At 52.9% G+C, this 21210-nt stretch overlaps 1 protein-coding gene across 13 annotated transcripts in view; it reads right to left on the bottom strand.

Annotated features, from left to right (window-relative positions):
- Positions 1-21210, bottom strand: part of LIMCH1 (LIM and calponin homology domains 1) — a 296259-nt gene that overhangs the window by 269529 nt on the left and 5520 nt on the right. For 2 of the 13 annotated variants that reach the window (XM_049092860.1, XM_035714029.2), the window contains exons 1-3: positions 13424-13606; positions 10797-10924; positions 10193-10254 (exon numbers count right to left, since the gene is read on the bottom strand). The exons of 3 other annotated variants lie outside the window; for them this stretch is intronic. In XM_049092860.1, the coding sequence (XP_048948817.1) occupies positions 10193-10254; positions 10797-10924; positions 13424-13497 (264 nt within the window). In that variant the 5' untranslated portion in view covers positions 13498-13606. Of the gene's footprint in view, positions 1-10192; positions 10255-10796; positions 10925-13423; positions 13612-21210 lie in introns of those variants that run through there. 8 more of the 13 variants (XM_035714048.2, XM_035714051.2, XM_049092857.1 and 5 more) reach the window with 7 other exon arrangements.

Here is a 21210-nt window from a genome sequence, read left to right as displayed (position 1 = left end):
TACCTGCTGGCCCCGACTTTAACAGAATTTTCCCGATTTCAAAAGGACGAAAGTTAAATGCACTGAAAAAGCCAAATACACGGTCTGAGAATGGACGAGCCAGCCCAACTGGCTCATCCGAAGGAGACTGCCCCTTCCATCAGCTCTAGTCAATTTACACCCAGAAGTTAGCTGCTTCGTTCCCTTTTTTTCTTAAATTTCTCGCCGGTTCTTCATGCGAGTTCCATCCTGTTCCCAAGCTTGTGAAGTTGAGGCTCAGGCAGTTCTGGTCAACCGCAAGCAACCCCCCCAGCTGTACTTAGAACGGGCCTGGAGGACAGCGCGCAGGGCACGGCCGGCCAGGAGGAGGGTGTCGGCCCCAACACACAGAAGCGCCCCTGCCTGCCTCAACACCACACCCCAACTCCTCCTCCCGCTTCGCTGCAAATCGCAGAGGATGCCACGGCCCCGGGCCCAGACATCAGGCCGAACTGCTCGTCCCCTTTGCCCCCTTCCTCTCCCGCCACCCACACCTGCCCTGACTTGTACAGTGAGCGCCAAGGACTCTCGGTGACCACAAGGCAGATCCTGGTGGGGAGCACCTGCGGCCGGCGGCCTTTTCTCTTCTCCCACCCGCGGCCGAGCATCGTCCCCACCATGACACCCTACAGCCAAGATCTCCAACCACCTTCAGGACCCGAGTCCACTGGCCGCTTCCAGCTCCTTCTTTGTCTCCGTGGCAGCATGTGACAATCGTGTGCACCCCTTCCCCCTTGAGAACTTGTCTTCCAGGAGCTTCTGAGACTCCACCCTCCCGGCCATCCATCAAGATGTCCCACGTCTGTACCCCGGCTCCTCGGCAGGTCCGCCTCCCACTCACCCTCCAAATGACGTGGCCCTTGGCGCTGCTTACTGCTTGCCTGATCCCTGGCGGGTCCCACCCATCATCATGGGCTCAAGTGCCAGGTGCACAGCGACGACCTACACTCCTTTACCTCCAAGCTCCAGCTTCTCACGACTATTACAATTACCTGGTGGACAATCCTACGAGAAGCTTCCACTGACTGAGCTAAAACCCAAAGCCTTCCCTTCCTCACGACACTTGCTCCTCCTCTGACACGTCCTAGACGAGTGAGAAGTACTACCTCCCGCTCTGTGGTCACGTTGGGTGTCACCTGCGAACCACACCCCTCCGTCTCCCTGCAGGCAATCAACCTCACGCTCCATTGATTTTAACCCCTAAGTCTCTAAGTGTGCACATTTGCCCCAATCCCCTCGAAGACTCCGGTTTGGGCCACCGTCCTCAGCAGCCCAGATAACTCTCCGCCCCCCTAGTCTCCCCGACTCGGAGCTGGCCCCTTCCCTCCACTCCTTCCTCTGTGCCACAGGCCCCGGGGTCTTAACCCTGGCCACTCACCAGAACCACCCGCTTTAAAATACACACCCAGACGCACGCACGTGTGTGGACAGGGACGTGCACCTACGTAGACAGGCCACACGCTCCGCTAACGGTGGTTCCATAGGTTTGGAGTGGGATTCAGATATCTGTTATTAAGAGCTCCATAAGGTGGTTATGACGTGCAGCCAAAATTGAAAATCAATCAAAGTGATTTTTCCCAACCCATGAGGGCCCTTCATGGTCAAACTACGCTTGATTTCTTTTTTTTAATTGGTTTCAGAGGTAGAATTTAGCGATTCATAAGTTGCATATAACACACCGCGCTCGCTACATCACGCGTCCTCCTTCATGCCCATGACCCGGTTACCCTGTCCCTCACCCCCTCTGCTCCAGCGACCCTCAGTTTGCTTCCTATGATTAAGTCTCTCTTATGATCTGCCTCTGTCTCAATTTTCATTTTATTTTCCTTCCCTCCCCCTACGTCCATCTCTTTTGTTTCTTAAATTCCACATACGAGTGAGATCATACGGTATTTGTCTTTCCCTGATTGACTTACTCCACTCTGCATAATACCCTCTAGTTCCAAAAAATAAAGATTAAAAAAAAAAAAAATACCCTCTAGTTCCAGCCATGTTGTCGCAAATGGGAGGATCCCATTCCCCTTGATGGCCAAGTACTATTCCAGTCATACATACGTGCACCTCCCTCCAGCGACACGCGCACACACATGCACCGCGTCTTCTGTATCCATTCATCTGTCCGTGGATATCTGGACTCTTTCCAAACTTTGGCTCTTGGGATCCCCGGGGGGCTCGGCGGTTGAGCGCTGCCTTCAGCCCAGGGCGTGACCCCAGAGTCCTGGGATCGAGTCCCACATCGGGCTCCCTGCATGGAGCCTGCTTCTCCCTCTGCCTGTGCCTCTGCCTCTCGCTCTGTATCTCTCATGAGTAAATAAATAAAATCTTAAAAAAAAATAAACAAACTTTGGCTCTTGTGGACACTGCTGCTGTGGACGCTGGGGGTGCAGGTGCCCCTTGGGGTCACTGTGTTTGCAGCTTCTGGATAAATACCTAGTGACGCACCTGCTGGGTCACAGGGCAGCTCGATTTCCAGCTTGAGGACCCTCCACGCTGCTCTCCACAGCGGCTACACCAGCCTGCGTCCCCACCGGCAGTGTACCAGGGCTCTTCCCCTTTCTCCGCATCCTCGCCCACATCTGTTGTTCATTTGAGCCATTCCAGCCGATGTGGGGTGGGATCCCACCGTGGTGTTGATCTGTAGTTCCCTGGTGCTGAGCAAGGTGGAGCATTTATTCATGCACCTGTTGGCCGTGAGTGGGCCTTCTTCAGAGACGTATCTGTTCGTGTCATCTCAAGCTATGCTCAAGTTTGTTCCCCAAATATGAATGTTTTCCTTCGATCCATGGTCAGAAAACCCACAGTTGCCCGGCCTTAGTTCCTCCTACAACATACCCTCTTTGCCATTTCATTCCTCCAGGGAGCCTTCACTGGGACCCTCTGCCCCAGACTGTCTCTCCAATATGACCCCACACCCTCTTTTTTTTTTTTTTAAGATTTTATTCATTTATTTTTAAATTTTTTAATTTTATATATTTATTTATCTATTTATTTATTTAAGATTTTATTTATTTATTTGTTTATTTATTTTAGATTTTATTTATTTATTCATGAGAAACAGAGACAGAGAGAGAGGGAGAAGCAGGCCCCATGCAGGGAGCCCGATGCGGGACTCAATCCCGGGACTCCAGGGTCACACCCTGGGCTGAAGGTGGTGCTAAACCGTTGAGCCCCCTGGGGATCCCCCCCAAAACCCTCTTTTACTTCCCTCATCACAACATGTACTGTGATTGCCTGTTTATCAATCCCCACTAGAACAGAAGCTTCCAGAAAGCACAGACACAGAGTAGGTGCTTAATGAGGGAACGGGGGCACGTGGTGGGGGGAGCACCGCGGGCCATACTCTGGGTTAGCAAATTGAATTTAAATGCTAAAAAGTCTCACAAAATGGTCCTTAGGGTGCGGGTGCCCTGGCCCCTTCCTGCCCCTCGCCTGCGCTGGCTGCGGAGCTGCCCGTCAGGGGGCAGCAATCCACGTTCCACTTTGCCTGCACGGCCCCCAACACACGACAGCGGCCCAAGGACTGCCCACCAGGTAAATGAGGGCATCCAGGCCAGGGACAGCGACGGGGACGTGGGCACACACCCCAGGACACCCGGGACACCCGGGACACGATGCAGAGAACACGGAGCTTCCCCTAAAGGAACCGTGGTCAGATTAGCTTAGATATTCGGGATTCCGTGCCGTTCTCTGCAGGCCGCCACGACACACCATTTCCTCCATCACAAGAGCCAGGGACGATGTTGGCAGAAACGACCCTGGGCCCCGGTGCACATTCCTTCCGACGCCCCCACAGAAATGACCATTAGAATCCGCCTTAAATTCCACCACCGCGGACACCGCCCTACGGCACCTGCTGGTCCTGCGATCTAGGGTCTCTGCCCCACTGCACCTGGAATCGCAGGGAAACAGCGACACCCAACAAGGCCCAGGCCCTGCTCCAGATCGTTTGCAACCAAAAGCTCCCCAGGGACCAGGGACCGAACTGTGCCGCCGGAGCCCAGAACCGCTGCGCTCGGGTGCTGCACACACGGGGCAGCAGCGATCATCACCGAATGCTTAGCCTAAAACCTAGAATTTGAGAAAACCTCGGATTTCTATACGACTGTATTTGAACGAAAGGCTCCAGAGCAAAGCAAAATCCCGAGCGACATGGATTTAGGTGCAAATGGCGCATATTAGCAGCGATGGCCTGTACCGGGTGAGACTCGGGCTTGGAAGCTCTTTGACTCCTCTATCGTTTGCGGTTGCTAATAATCTTACAGTTAATTTTTTTATTGAGATGTTTATTAATAGATTAACTTATTAAATAAAAAATCAATTTATTAAATAAAAATTTAATTTATTGATTTTTTTAATAGATGTTTATTTATTTGAGAGAGAGAGAGAGCACACATGCGTGTGGGGGCAGAGGGAGAGGGGGATGAGGGCTCCCCACCCCCAACCCAGGCAGGGAGCCCGAGGCAGGGCTCGGATCCCAGGACCCTGGGATCACGACGCTTCACCAACCAAGCCGCCCAGGCGCCTATGACCCCACAATGCAAACGACTAGATTCACTTTGGGAGAGATACCTAGAGAGAACTTCCTAAACTTACCGTTTACCCAGACAGACGAGCGTCAGCCTAACGACTCTGCGTCAGCATCTCTAATGTCGACTCCCTTGTACATAAAACACATCACATGCTGGTGCCATAGCCCCCGTGGTGGTTTTCAAGTAGGGCCACAAGTTCCTCGAGGTTCCTCCCTCTCCCTGAAGCCTGAGCCCCGTCCTGCTTGATGGGGACTGTGTTAGGGACCCATTTCCAGGAACAGGGTGCAGCCGGGAGGGAAGCCTGTGAGGTCTACGGCCGATCCGTCAGAGGGCTTGTGTCCTCATTGACCTCTGACTCAGTCGGAGTGACGGGGAAGGTCAGCGTGTGTCACAAGGACACACACACGGCCCCATGGAGAGGCCTGGGTGGTGAGGTCCTAAGACCTCTGGTCAACTGCCACCAAAGGCCCGAAGCTCCCGCTCACCGTCTTAGCCCCGGGTCTGCAGCCCCGTCGCCCGGCCCTCAGGCCACTGCAACCCCATCCAGCACCTTGGCTGCAACCTCAGAAAAGGCCCTGGGCCAGAACTGCCCACTGATCCCAAGTCTCTGACCCGCAGAAACCACAACATGATCAATATTTGTTGGTTTACGATGCCGTGCGTCGGGCTAACTCGTTACGCAGCAAACGTCGGTAACGCACCAACACAAAATGTTATGCTCCCTTGGCAAACACCCCGCAGCGTCCCTTCTGCTACCACATGATCTCGACGCCCTCCCCGCGTGTCTCCGGGATCTGGCTGTGCCCGTCCTGCCTTCTCTGTCCTGTAGCGTGTGTCCCCCTCCCCTCTCGGCAGGCCCCCACTGTGTCCTCGTCTGTCCCCCTCAAACACAGAAGCAAGCGACCCCAGCTGCGATCAGCTCCTCTCTTGCCGCTTTTCACTGCTCTCCTCCTCCGCTGGCAAGGACCATGATGGACCCGTTTCCACGCCTCCCCGGGGCCTCCAGCCACCCCCACAGTCACAAGGCAGCTCGCCCTATACCCCGACCTCTCGCAGCCACAGGCCTACTCCTTAAAACATCTCACGGGATCCTCGACGTACAGGCCTGACCCACCCCATCACCTCACCCCACTCCTCCCCGAGGTTCCCCGTCTCAGGAAATGATCCAAGCCGCCCCCCCACCCGGCGACCAAGCAGTACATTTGGGACGCTTCCTCGATTTCTCCATTTCGCCATGCGTCTCCCACGTTCATTCAGTCACTAGGTCTCATCGAGTTCGCACCTTGAACATTCACGTCCACTGCTCTTACGTCACCACCTCTGACCTCTCTCACTGCAGCAACCCTGCAGCCGCTCTGCTTCAGGACTGGCCACTACCATCATCCTGAGGTCACCCTCCCGGAAGATCCTACAATTATCCCGTCCGTACCGTGCAGTTACCCCCCACTGCCTACGGGTACAACCCCCACACCATGTTAAGGTATTAACAGCAGGTAACGCCTACTGAGCCCCTGACCGCGTGTCAAACGCTTCCATTGAGGCACAATCCCCGCAGCAGACACTGGGAGTACCCTCGCCGTTTCACAGACGATGAACCAATCCCCACAGAGGCCAAGCAAGCTTCTCACAAAGGTCCTAAGCGAGGCCGCCAACGCTGGAGCCACCAGTCAGGTTCAGCACCAAGCCCAAATGCGAGGAGCACCGGGCCCTCCCCGACGTAACCCAATGCCCTCTCGCACCATGCCCCGCCCCAGCCCCGCAGCTGTCCACACACGCCCGGCCCCACATACCCCCACGCCTCTGCCCAAGTCTAGAAGGCTCATCTCCAGCCCATTCTTCCCCCTTCTCGCCCCCACCTTCCGCATCCAGACGCCGATATTTGCTCACCGCTCAGGCCTCCAGCCAGCACCCGTCTCCTCGAGTGTGCCAACCCCTACCAGGGAAGAAATGTTCACTTCCCCCCGTGTGGCCCCAAGGAAACCGGCACAGACCTGTTTCCCAACACTGCTGCGGTGCGGCGGTGCGGCGGTCGGAATAGGATTCGAAAAACATGCATGCACTCCCCTCCCACCGTGACTTAGACTGTCCTCCCCCTACCCCCGCCCACCCCGGACTCTGGACGCGGCCACATTTTGTGCTCTGACACTGCAACACGAACCAACGTAAAGCAAGTGGAGACTGGGAGCCCATTTACGGCTTGACGGGCTCTGCTGCACCTGCTGTTCATTTGCTGTTAAGACAACGTCCCCTCCACTTGCTTCTGGTTGAAAAGGACGCAGACACGGAGCCGACCTGAACCCGACACGGCCTCGAGCAGACTGCGGCCAACCCAGAGCCGGAGGCAGGACCGTCCTTGATCTGTGAGCCAGAAAAGAGCAAACCATCACCGTCTCCCACCGGGCGTTGGGGGTGGATCGTTGCACCATCGTACCTAGAATTGAATTCCCCGTACCCGAAAGCCTTATTTCCATGTCTTGAAGGCTAAGCATAGTGGTTAGAACAGTAAGAACCCTAACACTGTTGAGATACAACTCCTATAACAGAAGCTCAGCCTTTCAAAGTGCATATATCAGAATTTTTTAGTATTTTCACTAAATACTATAGATGAGTGGGCAACCATGACCACTCCTTAATTCAAGAATACTTCCACCGCCCCAGAAGGAAACCCGGGGCCATTAGCAGTCTCTTCGAAGATGTCTGTAAATGCATGACTTAATGAATGAATATGTAAGAAAGTTTTAGAAGAACTCTTATTCCACACTAGCAGGATGATATAAACATTGCAGAAAAAAAAAAAAATCAGAAACGTTTCTGTTAGGTATTTCAAAGTCATTTTACTTCTTTTAAATAACTTATACCTATATTTCTCATATATTTTATTTTTTTCTCATATATTTTAAATATAAATGTTTCATATTCTTTACAATTGCCACTGCCAAGCAAATGCCATTGGGGGATTTGACCTCGGTCTACAGATCACAGAGAGATGCCTACCTTAAGAGCCACAAAGCCTATAGGAGGAGGGAAGAAAAAAAATCCCACATAGCTCAAAGCTACCTGTAAACTGAGGAAAACATGATACAGAATCTGCATTAGCACCAAAAGATAAAAAAAAAACTTAGTCAAATGCCAAAAATAAAATCTCAGTATTTCTAATAATAGGGACCAGAGCTTTAAAAACCAGCAAATGCACACTTTAAAAACACAAAGATCAAAAAAATAAAAATTAAAAAAATGAATAAAAAAAACACAAAGGTCAAAAAAATAAAAATTAAAAAAATGAATAAAAAAACACAAAGGTCAAAACCCCAAAGAACGGCAGGATTGAAAAACTGCTCTGCTTGGATCATTGATACGATACTGAAACACCGTTACTCTTTTTTTTTTTTCCATATTACAAAGAAAACCATATTTTTTAAAGATTCTATAATGGCACGCTCATTTCATTGTATTAACCAAAAAAAAAAAAAAAAAAGGAGCAGCGGGGAGGGGAGCGTCTTCGGTCGAGGAGTAACTCTGTAGAAGAGGTGCCTTTGGAAAAACAGTTGATTGAAGGCTGTATGGTAAGTAATGAGGCAAATAAGAAACTCATGTCAAGAGCAAGGGTCGTAAACTCCAAGCACCCTCTCCAGTGAGGCAGGTGCCCCGCCGGCCGGGCAACTGCTGAGCTGGATCCCAGTAACCTGCAAACCATCACCGGAACCACCACGACCCCGTCAACAACCGCAGGGAACGGAAAATCCCACCAAGGACCAGCAGCCTCTGAGCTTCAGGGGTCCTGACCCCAGGCAGGCTGCCTACTGGTTTTTATTTTTACCCTCCTCCTTCATGCACTAGCTTCGCAGGAGACCTGCTGCACCCGGCCGATCCGGGGCCCTGGGCCAGAGGATGGGGACGACCGCCGCCGGGCACAGCCAGTGGCCCCCAGCCCGCGGGATCCTGCAGCTTGTGGGATCCTCCAGCCTGCGGGGTCCTCCCCTCAGCCCACGGGCTCCTGCCTCCAGCCTGCAGGATCCTCCCTCCAGCCGGCGGGGTCCTCCATCCTGCAAGATCCTTCCCCTAGCCCGTGGGTCCTCCCTCCAGCCCATGGGGTCGTCCATCCTGCGAGGTCCTCCCTCCAGCCCGCAGGGTCCTCCAGCCTGTGGGGTCCTCCCCCCAGCCCGCGGGATCCTCCCTCCAGCCCGCAGGTCCTCCCTCCAGCCCACGGGGTCCTCCCTCCAGCACACGGGGTCCTCCATCCTGCAAGATCCTCCCCCCAGCCCGCGGGTCCTCCCTCTAGCCCATGGGGTCGTCCATCCTGCAAGGTCCTCCCCCCAGCCCGCAGGTCCTCCCTCCAGCCCATGGGGTCCTCCCTCCAGCCCACGAGGTTCTCCCTCCAGCCCGTGGGGTCCTCCATCCTGCGAGGTCCTCCCTCCAGCCCATGGGGTCCTCTAGCCTGCGGAGTCCTCCCTCCAGCCCACGGGGTCCTCCAGCCTGTGGGGTCCTCCCCCCAGCCCGCGGGATCCCCCCTCCAGCCCGCAGATCCTCCCTCCAGCCCGTGGGGTCCTCCATCCTGCGAGATCCTCCCCCCAGCCCGCAGGATCCTCCCCCAAGCCTGAGGGGTCCTCCCTCCAGCCCGCGGGGTCCTCCATCCTGCAAGGTCCTCCCCCCAGCCCGCGGGTCCTCCCTCCAGCCTGCGAGGTCCTCCCCCCAGCCCATGGGGTCCTCCCTCCAGCCCACGGGGTCCTCCCTCCAGCCTGCGGGGTCCTCCTGCGAGGTCCTCCCTCCAGCCCACAGGGTCCTCCAGCCTGCGGGTCCTCCCTCCAGCCCGCGGGGTCCTCCCCCCAGCCCGCAGATCCTCCCTCCAGCCCGCAGAGTCCTCCATCCTGCGAGATCCTCCCTCCAGGCCACGGGGTCCTCCAGCCTGTGGGGTCCTCTCCCCAGCCCGCGGGATCCTCCCTCCAGCCCGTGGGGTCCTCCCCCCAGCCCACGGGGTCCTCCCCGCAGCCCACAGGTCCCCCCAAAGGACACCCTCAGGTGAGGAATAGGAACTCGGTGGGGACATCAAGCAGATCCCAGTGCCGAGGATTTTCAAGTCGAATGTTTTTCCCAAGCTGCTGTTTGAAGACGCGGCGCAAAGGTCCGTTCATGAGCAGAAAGGGAAACTGAGGCCCAGGTGCACCTTCCTCGACTCTCTCCCTCACTTTACGGAGGCAAACTGACAAAACTTGTAAGGCACTCAAAGCTGCACAGGTGGTAATCTGACATGTGACCTTGGGAAAGGCTCCCGCTCACCCAGCCACTAAGACGCGCCACCTCTCGTGTCACACAAGTACGCGGACACTTATAGACGTGAGAAGATGCTCGAGGACACCTGAGGACGTTTCAGTTCTGCTCGCAGCAGAGCTCGCTGCTGCAACACAGTCAGAGCCCCAGCCCCTGTTCCTCTCCCCGTGAAGGCCTGGGCCCTTTCACCAGCTTCCCCCGTGTCCCCCCGCCCCGGGGTGGGCGCCTCACCCAGTCGTGCCCTCACGGCCACCCATGTTGCCACAAATGGCAGGATTCCCTCTTTCTCTGGCGGCACCCCACCGTGCAATACGTGCGGGTGTGGACACTACGGACATGTCCACGCCGTGTGCATCTGTGTGGGACCCACCACGCCTCACCTCTTTATCCATTGATGGGGGGCAGCTGGATTGTTCCCGTATCTCCTCCAGCGTGGACAGTGCTGCACGAGACGTGAGAGTGCACATGCCTCTTTGGTATCTGGGGTTTTGGTTGTTTCTTAAGATTTTATTTATTTATTTATTTACTTACTTACTTATTTACTTATTTGCAAGAAGACGGAGTGGGGGAGGGGCAGAGGGAGAAGCAGGCCCCCCGCTGAGTGGGGAGCCCCACGTGGGACTGGATCCCAGGACCCCGGGATCATGACCCGAGCAGAAGGCAGACGGTCCACCCCCGGGGCCCCCCAGGCGCCCCTGGTATCTTGTTCTCATTTCCTTTGGATGTATTGCACCCAGGAGTGGAGCTGCTGGGTCATATCGTAATTCTCGCAATTAATTAATTAATTAACGTGGGGCTTGAGCTCTCGCCCTGCGATCGAGATCTGAGCTGAGATCGAGAGCTGGAGGCTTAAAGAACTAAGCCACCTACGTGCCCCTGATAATTCTGCTTTTAATTTTTGAGACGCCTCCATACTGTTCTCACAGTGGCCGCACCAATTTGCATCCCCAGGGCACCAGGGCCCTCGTCCCTCTACCTCCTCACCAACGTTGCTTCCGCTCTCCAGGGCGGTGCCATCGCCATCCCAACGGGTGTGACGTGATGTCTCACTGCGGTTCTGAGTTGCATTTCCCTGCGGATGAGTGATGTTGATGGAGCACCTCTTCAGGCACCTGTGGGCCATCGGCAGGTCCTTTTTGAAAAAATCTCTATTCGATTCCTTTCCCTATTTTTAAACTGGATTATTTGGGATTTTTGCTATTGACTCGTGTGGGCTGTATTACCTGTTAATCAACACTTCTGAATCATTCAATCGCATTTTTATACCTAATAGAACCAATTAGGTGCTGGGTTGAGCACTTTGCATTTAATGACATCTTTAAAACTGACCCTCTTCTAGTATTATTAAAATCGGAATAAGGGACCCCTGGGTGGCTCAGCAGTTTGGCGTCTGCCTTTGGCCCAGGGCGCGATCCTGGAGACCCGGGATCGAGTCCCACTTCGGGCTCCCTGCATGGAGCCTGCTTCTCCCTCCTCCTGTGTCTCTGCCTCTCTCTCTCTCTCCCTCTCTCTATGTCTATCATAAGTAAATAAATAAATCTTTTTAAAAATCAGAATAAAACAATTGATGAATGCCTTTTTTTTAGTCAATCCCTCAAACTCACTTCCAAGACATAGCCACTGTTCTGAGTTTTTTATTTTAATTATTTCCTTGCTTTTCTCGAGTCTTGCCACCCATGTGTGTGAATTCCTATATGCTATCTTTATTATTCTTTTTTAATTTTATTTAAATTCAATTAATTAACATATAATGTATTATTAGTATCAGAGGCAAAGGTCAGTGATCCATCAGTCTTATACAACCCCCAGTGCTCATCCTATCCCGTGTCCTCCTTCATGCCCATCGCCCAGTTACCCCGTCCCCTCCGCCCCTGCCCCTCTGATGACCCTCAGTGTGTTTCCTATGATTAAGAGTGTCTCATACTGTCACATTTTAATTAAAACATTGGTAACTTTGTTGGTGGCCTCCTTGGGTCTACTTCCCAGATTTTGCTCTCGGGAGCCCAGCGCTTCGTTACAGGGTAGCAGCCACGATCTTCGATCTTCGTTAGAGATACACCAGGGTGGAGCCAGTTTGGCTTAAGCTAGTCAACTTGTCCATTCTCCTGGTGACCAAGAGGGGGATGTGTCCCCTTCCTGCCTAGAAGGCATAAGGAGAACGCGGGGACTGGAACCGTTCTTGCCCCGTCAGCCTTCAGCTAGAGGAGCCTAGACTTTCTAGGGCTCGCAGGACAGATGCGGATGTGCTGCGTAATTCCTAAGCATACAGTCCCGCGATGCACAGCTCGGGAATGGTGGAGAAAACCCTTGTCCTCACTGATAACATTCTGCTGCTGAGTCAGCTTCCTCTGAAATAGGGATCTACCGCCAGACTGCCAACGAGCCAGTAAACCACCCTCCTATCCAAGCCAGTTTGGGTTGGATTTCTCTTGGTTGCAACCATCAGGTTACTAACTGAAACATGTACCCAAAAAACGTGAATGAAAAACTATGCAACACATGCTCATATAAAACCAAATGAACAGAAAAAAAAAATTTGGCATCATACAATCCACGACCCTTGGTGGTAGTTAAAAGTCAGTGACCCACCATATCAGAACACCACCAGGGTTCATCGGGCCACCTGGAGCCCAGGGTTCCCTTATGCATTAAAATGTGGGGTTGGGGACGTGCCCAGAGCCTCGTTTAGATAAGATTCCTCTCCTTCCCGGGTGGCAACTATCCAGCAGGGTATTGAGTGAAGACATTCATTTTGGGGGGTTTCTTTGAAAATACTGAAAGCATGTCTAGGGCTAACAATGGCCTCCTGTATCCTTAGGCAGCCCCAGCCCCACCTGCACTCCTCGCTATGCTGCCCCTCGCCACTCTTCCTCTAGGGTGCCCCTGGTGAGGAGCCCATATCACACCCCATAGCACGGGGGTGACCAGCACAGGTGAAGCAGACGGGCTGCCTGGGTTTGAAGGTCCGCTTCGCCATCTAATGACTATGTGGCTTTACTTATTTCTCCTTAAAGTGGAAATAAAGAGAGTTCGAGCCTGCCTCACAGGGTGGGTGAGAAGTGAAGTGCTTAGAACGGGGCCGACGGGGTTACCAGCCCTCAGAAACTATTGTCATAGGCTATGGTAATTTGAGGGAGTTTGGGAGAAGACCCCACCTCCTTGACAGCTATGCAAGGCCCCCTGGCCCAGGCCAGCAGCACTGAGGACCCCTATATTCTACCTGAGGGTTGAGCAGTTCCCCCTCCACCTATGGCAGCTACATCCTGCACCTGCACCTCTGACTCCCAACACTCCTGCTTTACTGGACTCCTTCATAGGGTTCCCACATCCTGCTCCTTTTTGCCTGGCCAGTCCCTGCTCACCCTTTGGGTCTCTGCTTAAACAGCACTTCCTTGGAGGCCTGACCCAGGCCCCATAGACCAAGGGTGGTCCCAGCCTCTCCACCGTCCACACACCCTGCTCTCCCCTTTCTGAACACAGATTGTGCATGGAGCTCTGTGTTCAGGGTCCATCTTTCACGGTGGAATGTAACCCCGCGAGGTCTTCTGACAGTAGATAGGAAATGTGAAGTTCCTTAAAAAGTCGCTTTATAACCCAAGACCCCAGATTACCTGATTACAGCTGTATGTCTGAGCCCGTGAGTGAAAGACGGTAAAGTCTGCACAAAACACGGAGATCCAAGCATGTCTACTCTAAAAGAATACACATGCCCCTGAAAATGAAGGGACACTGTCCCAAAGGAAGACAAATAACCAACAACCTTGTGTTTTGCAAAAGCACAACCTAAAAAAAAAAAATAACAGGGCTTATGGAAAATATAGGTTTCAGGCAGAAGGCTCAAGCCCCATTCAATTCCATAACCAGAACACTGACAAAAGCAGTAAGAACCCTGGAAGTGACTAGCACAGAGAGAGTGGTCTCCTAGCAACTGATGGCACCACGCACAAAGAAAGTGCTCAATAAACGGCTATTACAGGAAAGAGGAGGGGGAGCGGAGGGGTTGGTTAGAGAGTTAATCCGGACCATGATTTTTAGGAGTTTTGCTTTTACATCAGTCACCAGCTGAAGCTCCAGCTCTGAAACAGGACCTCCCAGGTACAAATTCCAGCCCTGCCACTTATTAGCTACATGACACCAGGCAAATCAGCTAACTGTATTCCAGCTTTCTCATCTGTAAAATGGGCATAAAACAGCACTTACCTTTGTGCCAGGCACCGGGCCAGGTGTGATACATAGATACGACTTCCTGTTAACTCAAACAAGGGACTAGACTGGCACTGGCACAATTTGGCACTGAACTAGCTGCTTTATCACTCTGTGTTATCACATTTTGCCAACTCTCATAACACGATGAATCAGACGCCACTTGTCACCCGGCCCTCCTATTTATTACATCTTACAAGGTCTCTACGGAAATAGGCGGCAACCACATCTGTTGGTTGATGACAACATTCAGCTCCAAAAGAGGCTTTGTAAGTTTTCTGCAGGAAAGGCAGAGAGGATGCTATTTCTCAGTGTTTCCATTGGGTCATGACAATGATGTTCATAGCTGTGGTCATTTATTTATTCCAGTTACTGGCCATTAGCTTTTATGGGATATTCTCCTCTTAAAAAAAAATACCTACCTAGTAAGAATCACACAGGTTATCACCATATTAGAAGTTTTCCTCTCACCAAAAACCATAAGATACCTGGGAATAAACCTCACCAAAGAGGCAAGGGATCTGTACTCAGAAAACTATGAAACACTCATGAAAGAAATCGAGGAAGACACAAAGAAATGCAAAAATGTTCCACGCTCATGGATTGGAAGAACAAATTTTGTTAAAATGTCTATGCTACCCAGAGCAATCTATGCATCCAATGCAATCTCTATCAAAATACCATCAACTTTTTTCACAGAGCTGGAACAAATAATCCCAAAATTTGTACGGAACCAGAAAAGACCCCGAATAGCCAAAGCAGCATTGAAAAAGAAAACCAACGCTGGAGGCATCATGATTCTGGACGTCAAGCTGTACTTACAAAGCCGTGATCACCCAGGCAGTGTGGTCCTGGCACAAAAACAGACACAGATCAAGGAACAGAATAGAGAATCCAGAAATGGGTTCAACTCAACTCTATGGGCAACTAATCTCTGACAAAGCAGGAAAGAATATCTAATGGAAAAAAAAAAAAAAAAAAGACCGTCTCTTCACCAAATGGTGCTGGGAAAACTGGGCAGCCACGTGCAGAAGAACGAAACTAGACCCTTCTCTTACGCCAAATGCAAAGATACACTCAAAATGTATGAAAGATCTAAATGTGAGACAAGATTCCATCAAAATCCTAGAGGAGAACACAGGCAGCGACCCCTGTGACCTTGGCCGCAGCAACTTCTTGCTGGACACATCTCCAAAGGCAAGGGAAACGAAGGCAAAAACGAACTACGGGGACGCAGCGAGGTAAAAAGCTGCTGCGCAGCGAGGGAAACAATCCACAGAACCAGAAGACAACCAGCAGGACGGGGGAGGATATCTGCAAATGTCTCATCAGATAACCAACATCTATAAAGAACTCATCAGACTCAACACCCAGAGAACAAATCATCCGATTAAGAACTGAGCAGAAGACACGACCGGGTATTTCTCCAAAGAAGACATCCAGGTGGCCAACAGATGCACCGCAGGATGCTCCACATCACTCCTCCTCCGGGAAATGCACATCAAAACCACAACGAGGTGCCACCTCACACCTGGCAGAGTGGCTACAGTTAAAAACATTATATGTCCTCATTCATCTGGGGAATATAAATAATAGTGAAAGGGAATAGAAGGGAAGGGAGAAGAAGAAATATCAGAAAGGGAGACAGAACACGAAGACTCCTAACTCTGGGAAACGAACTAGGGGTGGTGGAAGGGGAGGAGGGCGGGGGGTTGGGGTGACTGGGTGACAGGCACTGACGGAGGCACTTGACGGGATGAGCACTGGGTGTTAATCTGTATGTCGGCAAATTGAACACCAATAAAAAATAAATTTATTATTAAAAAAAAAAAGACAAAGCTAAAAAAAAAAAAAAAAACCTCAGGAAACATGAGAGGTTGGGAGGAGGCAGGGGAAGGGGAAGAACCTGCTGCGCTGTGGGGGGACGTGGCTGGTTGGCTGGTGCAGCGGCTCCGGGACGGGGCGGCGGGCAGGTTCCTCGGGAAGTTCCAGGCAGAGCTGCCCTGCGGCCAGCAGGCGCGCTGCTGCGGATTTACCCCAAAGGGATGGAGGCAGCGATCTGGAGGGGCAGCTGCACCCCAGTGTTCACAGCAGCAGCGTCCCCAACACCCAGGCTGTGGGAGGAGCCTCGGGGCCCCAGGCGGATGATGGATAAGAAGCTGCGGTCTATACATACCCAGCCGTCCAAAAGAATGACATCTTCCCATTTGCAATGACGTGGATGGACTAGAGGGGGATGGACTAGAGGGGGTTATGCTAAGCAAAATAAATCAATCCGAGAAAGGCGATTGTCATACGACGTCACTCGTATGTGGAATTTAAGAAACAAAACAGAGGATGAGAGGGGAAGGGAGGGGAAATAAAACAAAACAACCCATAAGAGACTCTTAATCACAGGAAACGAACTGAGGGTCATGGGACGGGGGAGGGCAGTGAGGGACGGGGTAACCGGGTGATGGGCACAGAGGAGGGCACGTGATGGGATGAGCTCTGGGTGTTGTAGAGGACTGATGGATCGCGGACCTCTGCCCCTGAAGCTAACCGGGCACTACATGTTAATTGAATTTAAATTAAAAATAAAGGGGATCCCCGGGTGGCTCAGCAGTTTAGCGCCTGCCGTCGGCCCAGGGCGTGATCCTGGGGTCCCGGGATCGAGTCCCATGTCGGGCTCCCGGCATGGAGCCTGCTTTTCCCTCCTCCTGTGTCTCTGCCTCTCTCACTCTCTATCATAAATAAATAATCTTTGAAAAAATTAATTAATTTAAAAGAAGAAATACAATCAAACAGTAAAAAAAAATTAAAGAAATCACCTATGTCTTCCCAATTGTATATTTTTCATAGTATAACACGTACAGGGATGTTGGACAATTATTTATCGAATAAAAATACTGTATTTCACTGAAAAAAATAAAACAAAATTTTTTTCAAAAATTCTTAAAAATAAGAAAAAATTTTTTAGAAATGCCTCAGGGCTTTTTTTAGGGGGGATATCCTGTAAGCAGACATGCTCCGGTCTTTCTTTCATACTAAGAGGTGGGAATTACCGGATGCCTCAACAGGGAAGAGGGGCAGCTGGCGGCTTGGAGGGAGGAGGGAGATGGGAGAGTCCCAGGCGAGATTGCCTGGGGGCATGTGTTTAAAGAACAGGGGGGCCTGCTCCCCGCGCTCAGGAGGGAGCGTGAGCCCACGGCAGTCCACCCGAGGGGAAGCTGGCCGCCCAAGTCACTCCAACTGATAGCACCTGCCCGCAGCCAGCGGTGACATCACAGTCCCGGGGTCCGTCCAATCAGCGGCTGTCTCCGGGCCACCCCCGGCAAACTGCTTTTTATAATCAGTCTTAAAAAAAAACCCAGCAACCTTGCTTCCTGTCAGTCTGTTTTCTGTGCCACGAGGGGGCCTGTGCGCTGGGCCCGGGCTCCTGGGAACCCCTGGCGCGGGGAGCACACGAGCAGGAGCGGCCACGTGACACAGACTCGGCCGGGCCCGGGGTCCCGGGATCGAGTCCTGCATCGGGCCCCGTGGGAAGCCTGCGTCTCCGCCTCTCTCTGGCCTCCCGGGAATAAATACATAAAATCTTCAACGAAGATACAGGAAGGTGCAGGCCGGGCCGCAAGAGCTCCGGGGCTCCCCAGAGGAGGCCGTCTGACCGGGCACACGCTCGGCCCACTGAGCTACAGTGACACTTCAGACAGAGGGGGACACTCGGCGCTGGGGGCGCATGGACAGGATGGACTGACAGGCTGGGAGGAATCAGGGAGTCAGCTTCGGAGGCCGATGTATCTGAGCTCGGTCTGGCAAGGATCTGCCCCCCGGGAAGTGGAGAAAGGACACCCCCGGGCTCCCCTTTCCTCAGACAAACAGAACCCGGAGAACGGCCTGAGGACCACGAAGCCTCCCCGCGACCAGCGGTGGCCGTGTCACTGAACATCTGGGCGATGAACGTGAGCAGAAGTGTCGGGAGGACTTTTCTAGAAGGATGTGCTCTTCATTGCCTAGTCCTCCGTCCTTCTCTCTGGACAGATGACTTGATGATGAGTGTGCAGCAGCCACGTGGAACCACGAGACGCCGGGGGAGGGGGGGTGTCCAGGTGTTAAACCAGCCCCTCACCTGCAGACTTGGGGACTTGTGCTCAAAAAGCGCCTTCTTGTAGACGAGCCTGGGGCAGGTTCCCTGACGAAAGGACACGCGCTCGCCACCCAGGGGCCCGGGCCAAGGCGCTCGGCTCGCTCACGGGGAGCCGGCAGCCTTCTCCAGGCCTCTCCCCTCCGCGGGGCAGGTCCCTCCCAGGAGGGCAGGTGGGCCGGGTCCTGAGAGGCGCGGGGAGTGTCCGGCCAACGGGCCGCCAGAACACTCGGCACGTCGGACACCCCCCACCCCGCCTTCAGGGCACCTGGGGGTCCTGCACCCGGCTCTGACCCCTTTCCTTAGCGTGTCACCACAGCCCAAGCACACGTTGCACGGGCATCGCCTCACGCCCCGCCTGCCCAACCCGTCAAGGGTCGCGCGTGAACCCGACGCTACCCGGGCCCTCGTCTGCCTCAAGGACCCCTTCCCTCCAGCCCCGTCTCCTGTCCTCGCACCGCGTGTCCCGAGTCGTGCTTGTGCCCCAGCTCGAGCCCCCAGCGCGCGAGGCCGTGCGCCCCACGTGGACGGGAGCCAGGCTTAGGCCTCGCCGGCCAACGCCCCGCTCGCCCCGGCAGCTCCAGCAGCTACTTTCCAGGAAACGAGGTTTAAAATTTGTTTAAAATACTTTCACACATTGATGTTTACTTTCACCATATGCTTATTTTTAGCGTCTGCACTGGAGGGAACTTACAGATGACTGATAGCCTGGTGCCCCAAATAATTATTTTCATATTTTAAACAGTCTGGCCGAGCCTACCATAGCCTTACCCTTCACTTTCCCACTAGAAGATGATGATTGTGTGAATAGCATTCTTTGCAAATGTTTATCCGGGGGAGGAAAAGAGAGTTGTGTGCTCAGCGCAATAAATAAGACTTCGACCCCTCGGTAAGAAAAATAAGGCTAAAAAAAAAAAATTAAAAAAAAAAACAGAAAAAATAAGGCTGAGGATTTTTTTTACGACAGCCTTGGGTCAAGGAAGTAAAAACGCCACAAGGCCTTGCCCTTGACATTTACTTAAGAGAAACAAGTGCAGGTCTCTCCTTGTCTCTCCTTACACGGCCTCCCGATGGCTATTTAGGGACACACGGGCGGGGTGCGGCTGGACGGTCCTCGGCGGCCCGGTGGCCACGCCGGTCACGGGCAGGACGCGGGCAGTGAGGCATGGAGCTTCCTCAGCATGACCCGTATTCGGTCCCTGGGGTCCCGCCACGGGCGGAAGGACGCGGCCTCTGCCGGGAGTGTAAGGCCAGCGGAAAGAAGTACCCGGCACGACACGCCGGATCCCAGCCCCGCGGTCCCCTGGCTGAAGACAACTCCCCGGGCTACAGCAGCCGCCCCACAGGATCAGCGCCATGAGGACGCGTCTCCCGAGGTCGTTCTCGGCACAGCCCAGCTCCACGACATCCTTCTTCCTCGGGACACCGACGGCACAGCCCCTTGCGTCCAGGCAGGCGTCTTTCCCATACCTTGTCAGTCTTTCTTCTTTTTTTTTTTTTTAAGAGGACTATTTTTTTTTCCTGTAACATCCAATAACCCTCCAATTGGACTATTTTTATACTCACTTAAAAACAAAGTTATTTCATCCTTCCCTTTTCCTCATTGAACTGCACTGAAGTCAGCGTTTTCCCACCCAACCTTCCACCCCAAAAAGATAGTATCTGATACCTTTCTTTTGCTTCACATGTAAACACACACACACATCCTTAGGAACAAATGAGGGGAAATATTATAAAATTGTTTTGCACCTTGTTCTGAACCACAGAGGAGTAAACTGGGATTAAAAAGAAAAATTAGGGGCGGCCGGGTGGCTCAGTCAGTTAAGCGCCCCGGTTCTTGGCTCGGGGTCAAGTCATGATCTCGTGGTCGTCAGACGGAGCCCCACAGCAGGCTGTATGCCCAGCAGGAACTCTGTTCAGTCTCTCCCTCTCTCTCTCATAAATCAATCAATCAATCTTTTTTTTAAAAAAAAAAAAAACTAACTGCTCAGCAGTTAGCGCCTCCTTCGGCCCAGGGCGTGATCCTGGAGACCCGGGATCGAGTCCCACATCAGGCTCCCTGCATGGAGCCTGCTTCTCCCTCTGCCTGTGTCTCTGCCTCTCTCTCTGTCGCTCATGAATAAATAAAATCTTTAAAAAAAATTTTTTTAATTAAAAAAAATGAAAAAAGAGAAAAAAATCTAGTTCCAGTGAGAGTAGTTTAAAGAGCAACCGGGATCCCTGGGTGGCGCAGTGATTTAGCGCCTGCCTTTGGCCCAGGGCGCGATCCTGGAGACCCGGGATCGAGTCCCACATCAGGCTCCCGGTGCATGGAGCCTGCTTCTCCCTCTGCCTGTGTCTCTGCCCCCCCCCCCCCCGTGACTATCATAAATAAATAAAAATTTAAAAAATAAAAAAATAAAAAAAATAAAGAGCTACCAGTATTAACTGATTCAGTCCTCAACCATGAAAATGAAGGCCAGAAGGATTACGGTGAGCCTGGAAGATGCACGCAGGATCCCCAGAGGTCACAGAGCTGCTTTGTTCCAGGCCTTCAGCTCCTGGGGATGGGACAGGGCTGCCAATCTCCTCTCCTGGAAGGACCTGCCTCCAGGCTTAGCCCAACAACACAACTGTTCGCAGGTGAGATCTTGGCCGGGCAGGAGCACTCCCAGGTGAGGGCGAGAGAGCGGTGGTCAAGGCCGCAGACACATGCGCTTCCACACGTGAGCCTGGAGAAAGGACATCCCTTCATGCTCTATGGGAAAGAGACGAGCCACGGGACCCACGGCTTCCGAAGTCTACAGACGGGCGGGGGATGGAGGACTGGGAGGCCTCCAAGGCCAGAGAAACAGGAAGCTCGGTCCTTACAGGAGTTTGTGACACCTGGTCCTGACGTGAGAGGCAACAGAAGGGATCAGATAACAAGGGCTGCAAAGTCAGACGGCCTGGATTTCAATCCCGACTCCAATCAGGACTCACTGACTAGCTGACTCTGGATGGGGTTCCCCGTTCCCAAAAGCCCCGATTTCCTCAACTATAGATTTTGGGTCTCTAACAATGCATATGTTCAGAAAAGTTAAATGGTGGCTT

Source organism: Canis lupus, chromosome 13 (assembly GCF_003254725.2).
Source record: "Canis lupus dingo isolate Sandy chromosome 13, ASM325472v2, whole genome shotgun sequence".
Taxonomy (NCBI): Eukaryota; Metazoa; Chordata; class Mammalia; order Carnivora; family Canidae; genus Canis; species Canis lupus.
This window is presented reverse-complemented; position numbering and strand designations above follow the sequence as displayed.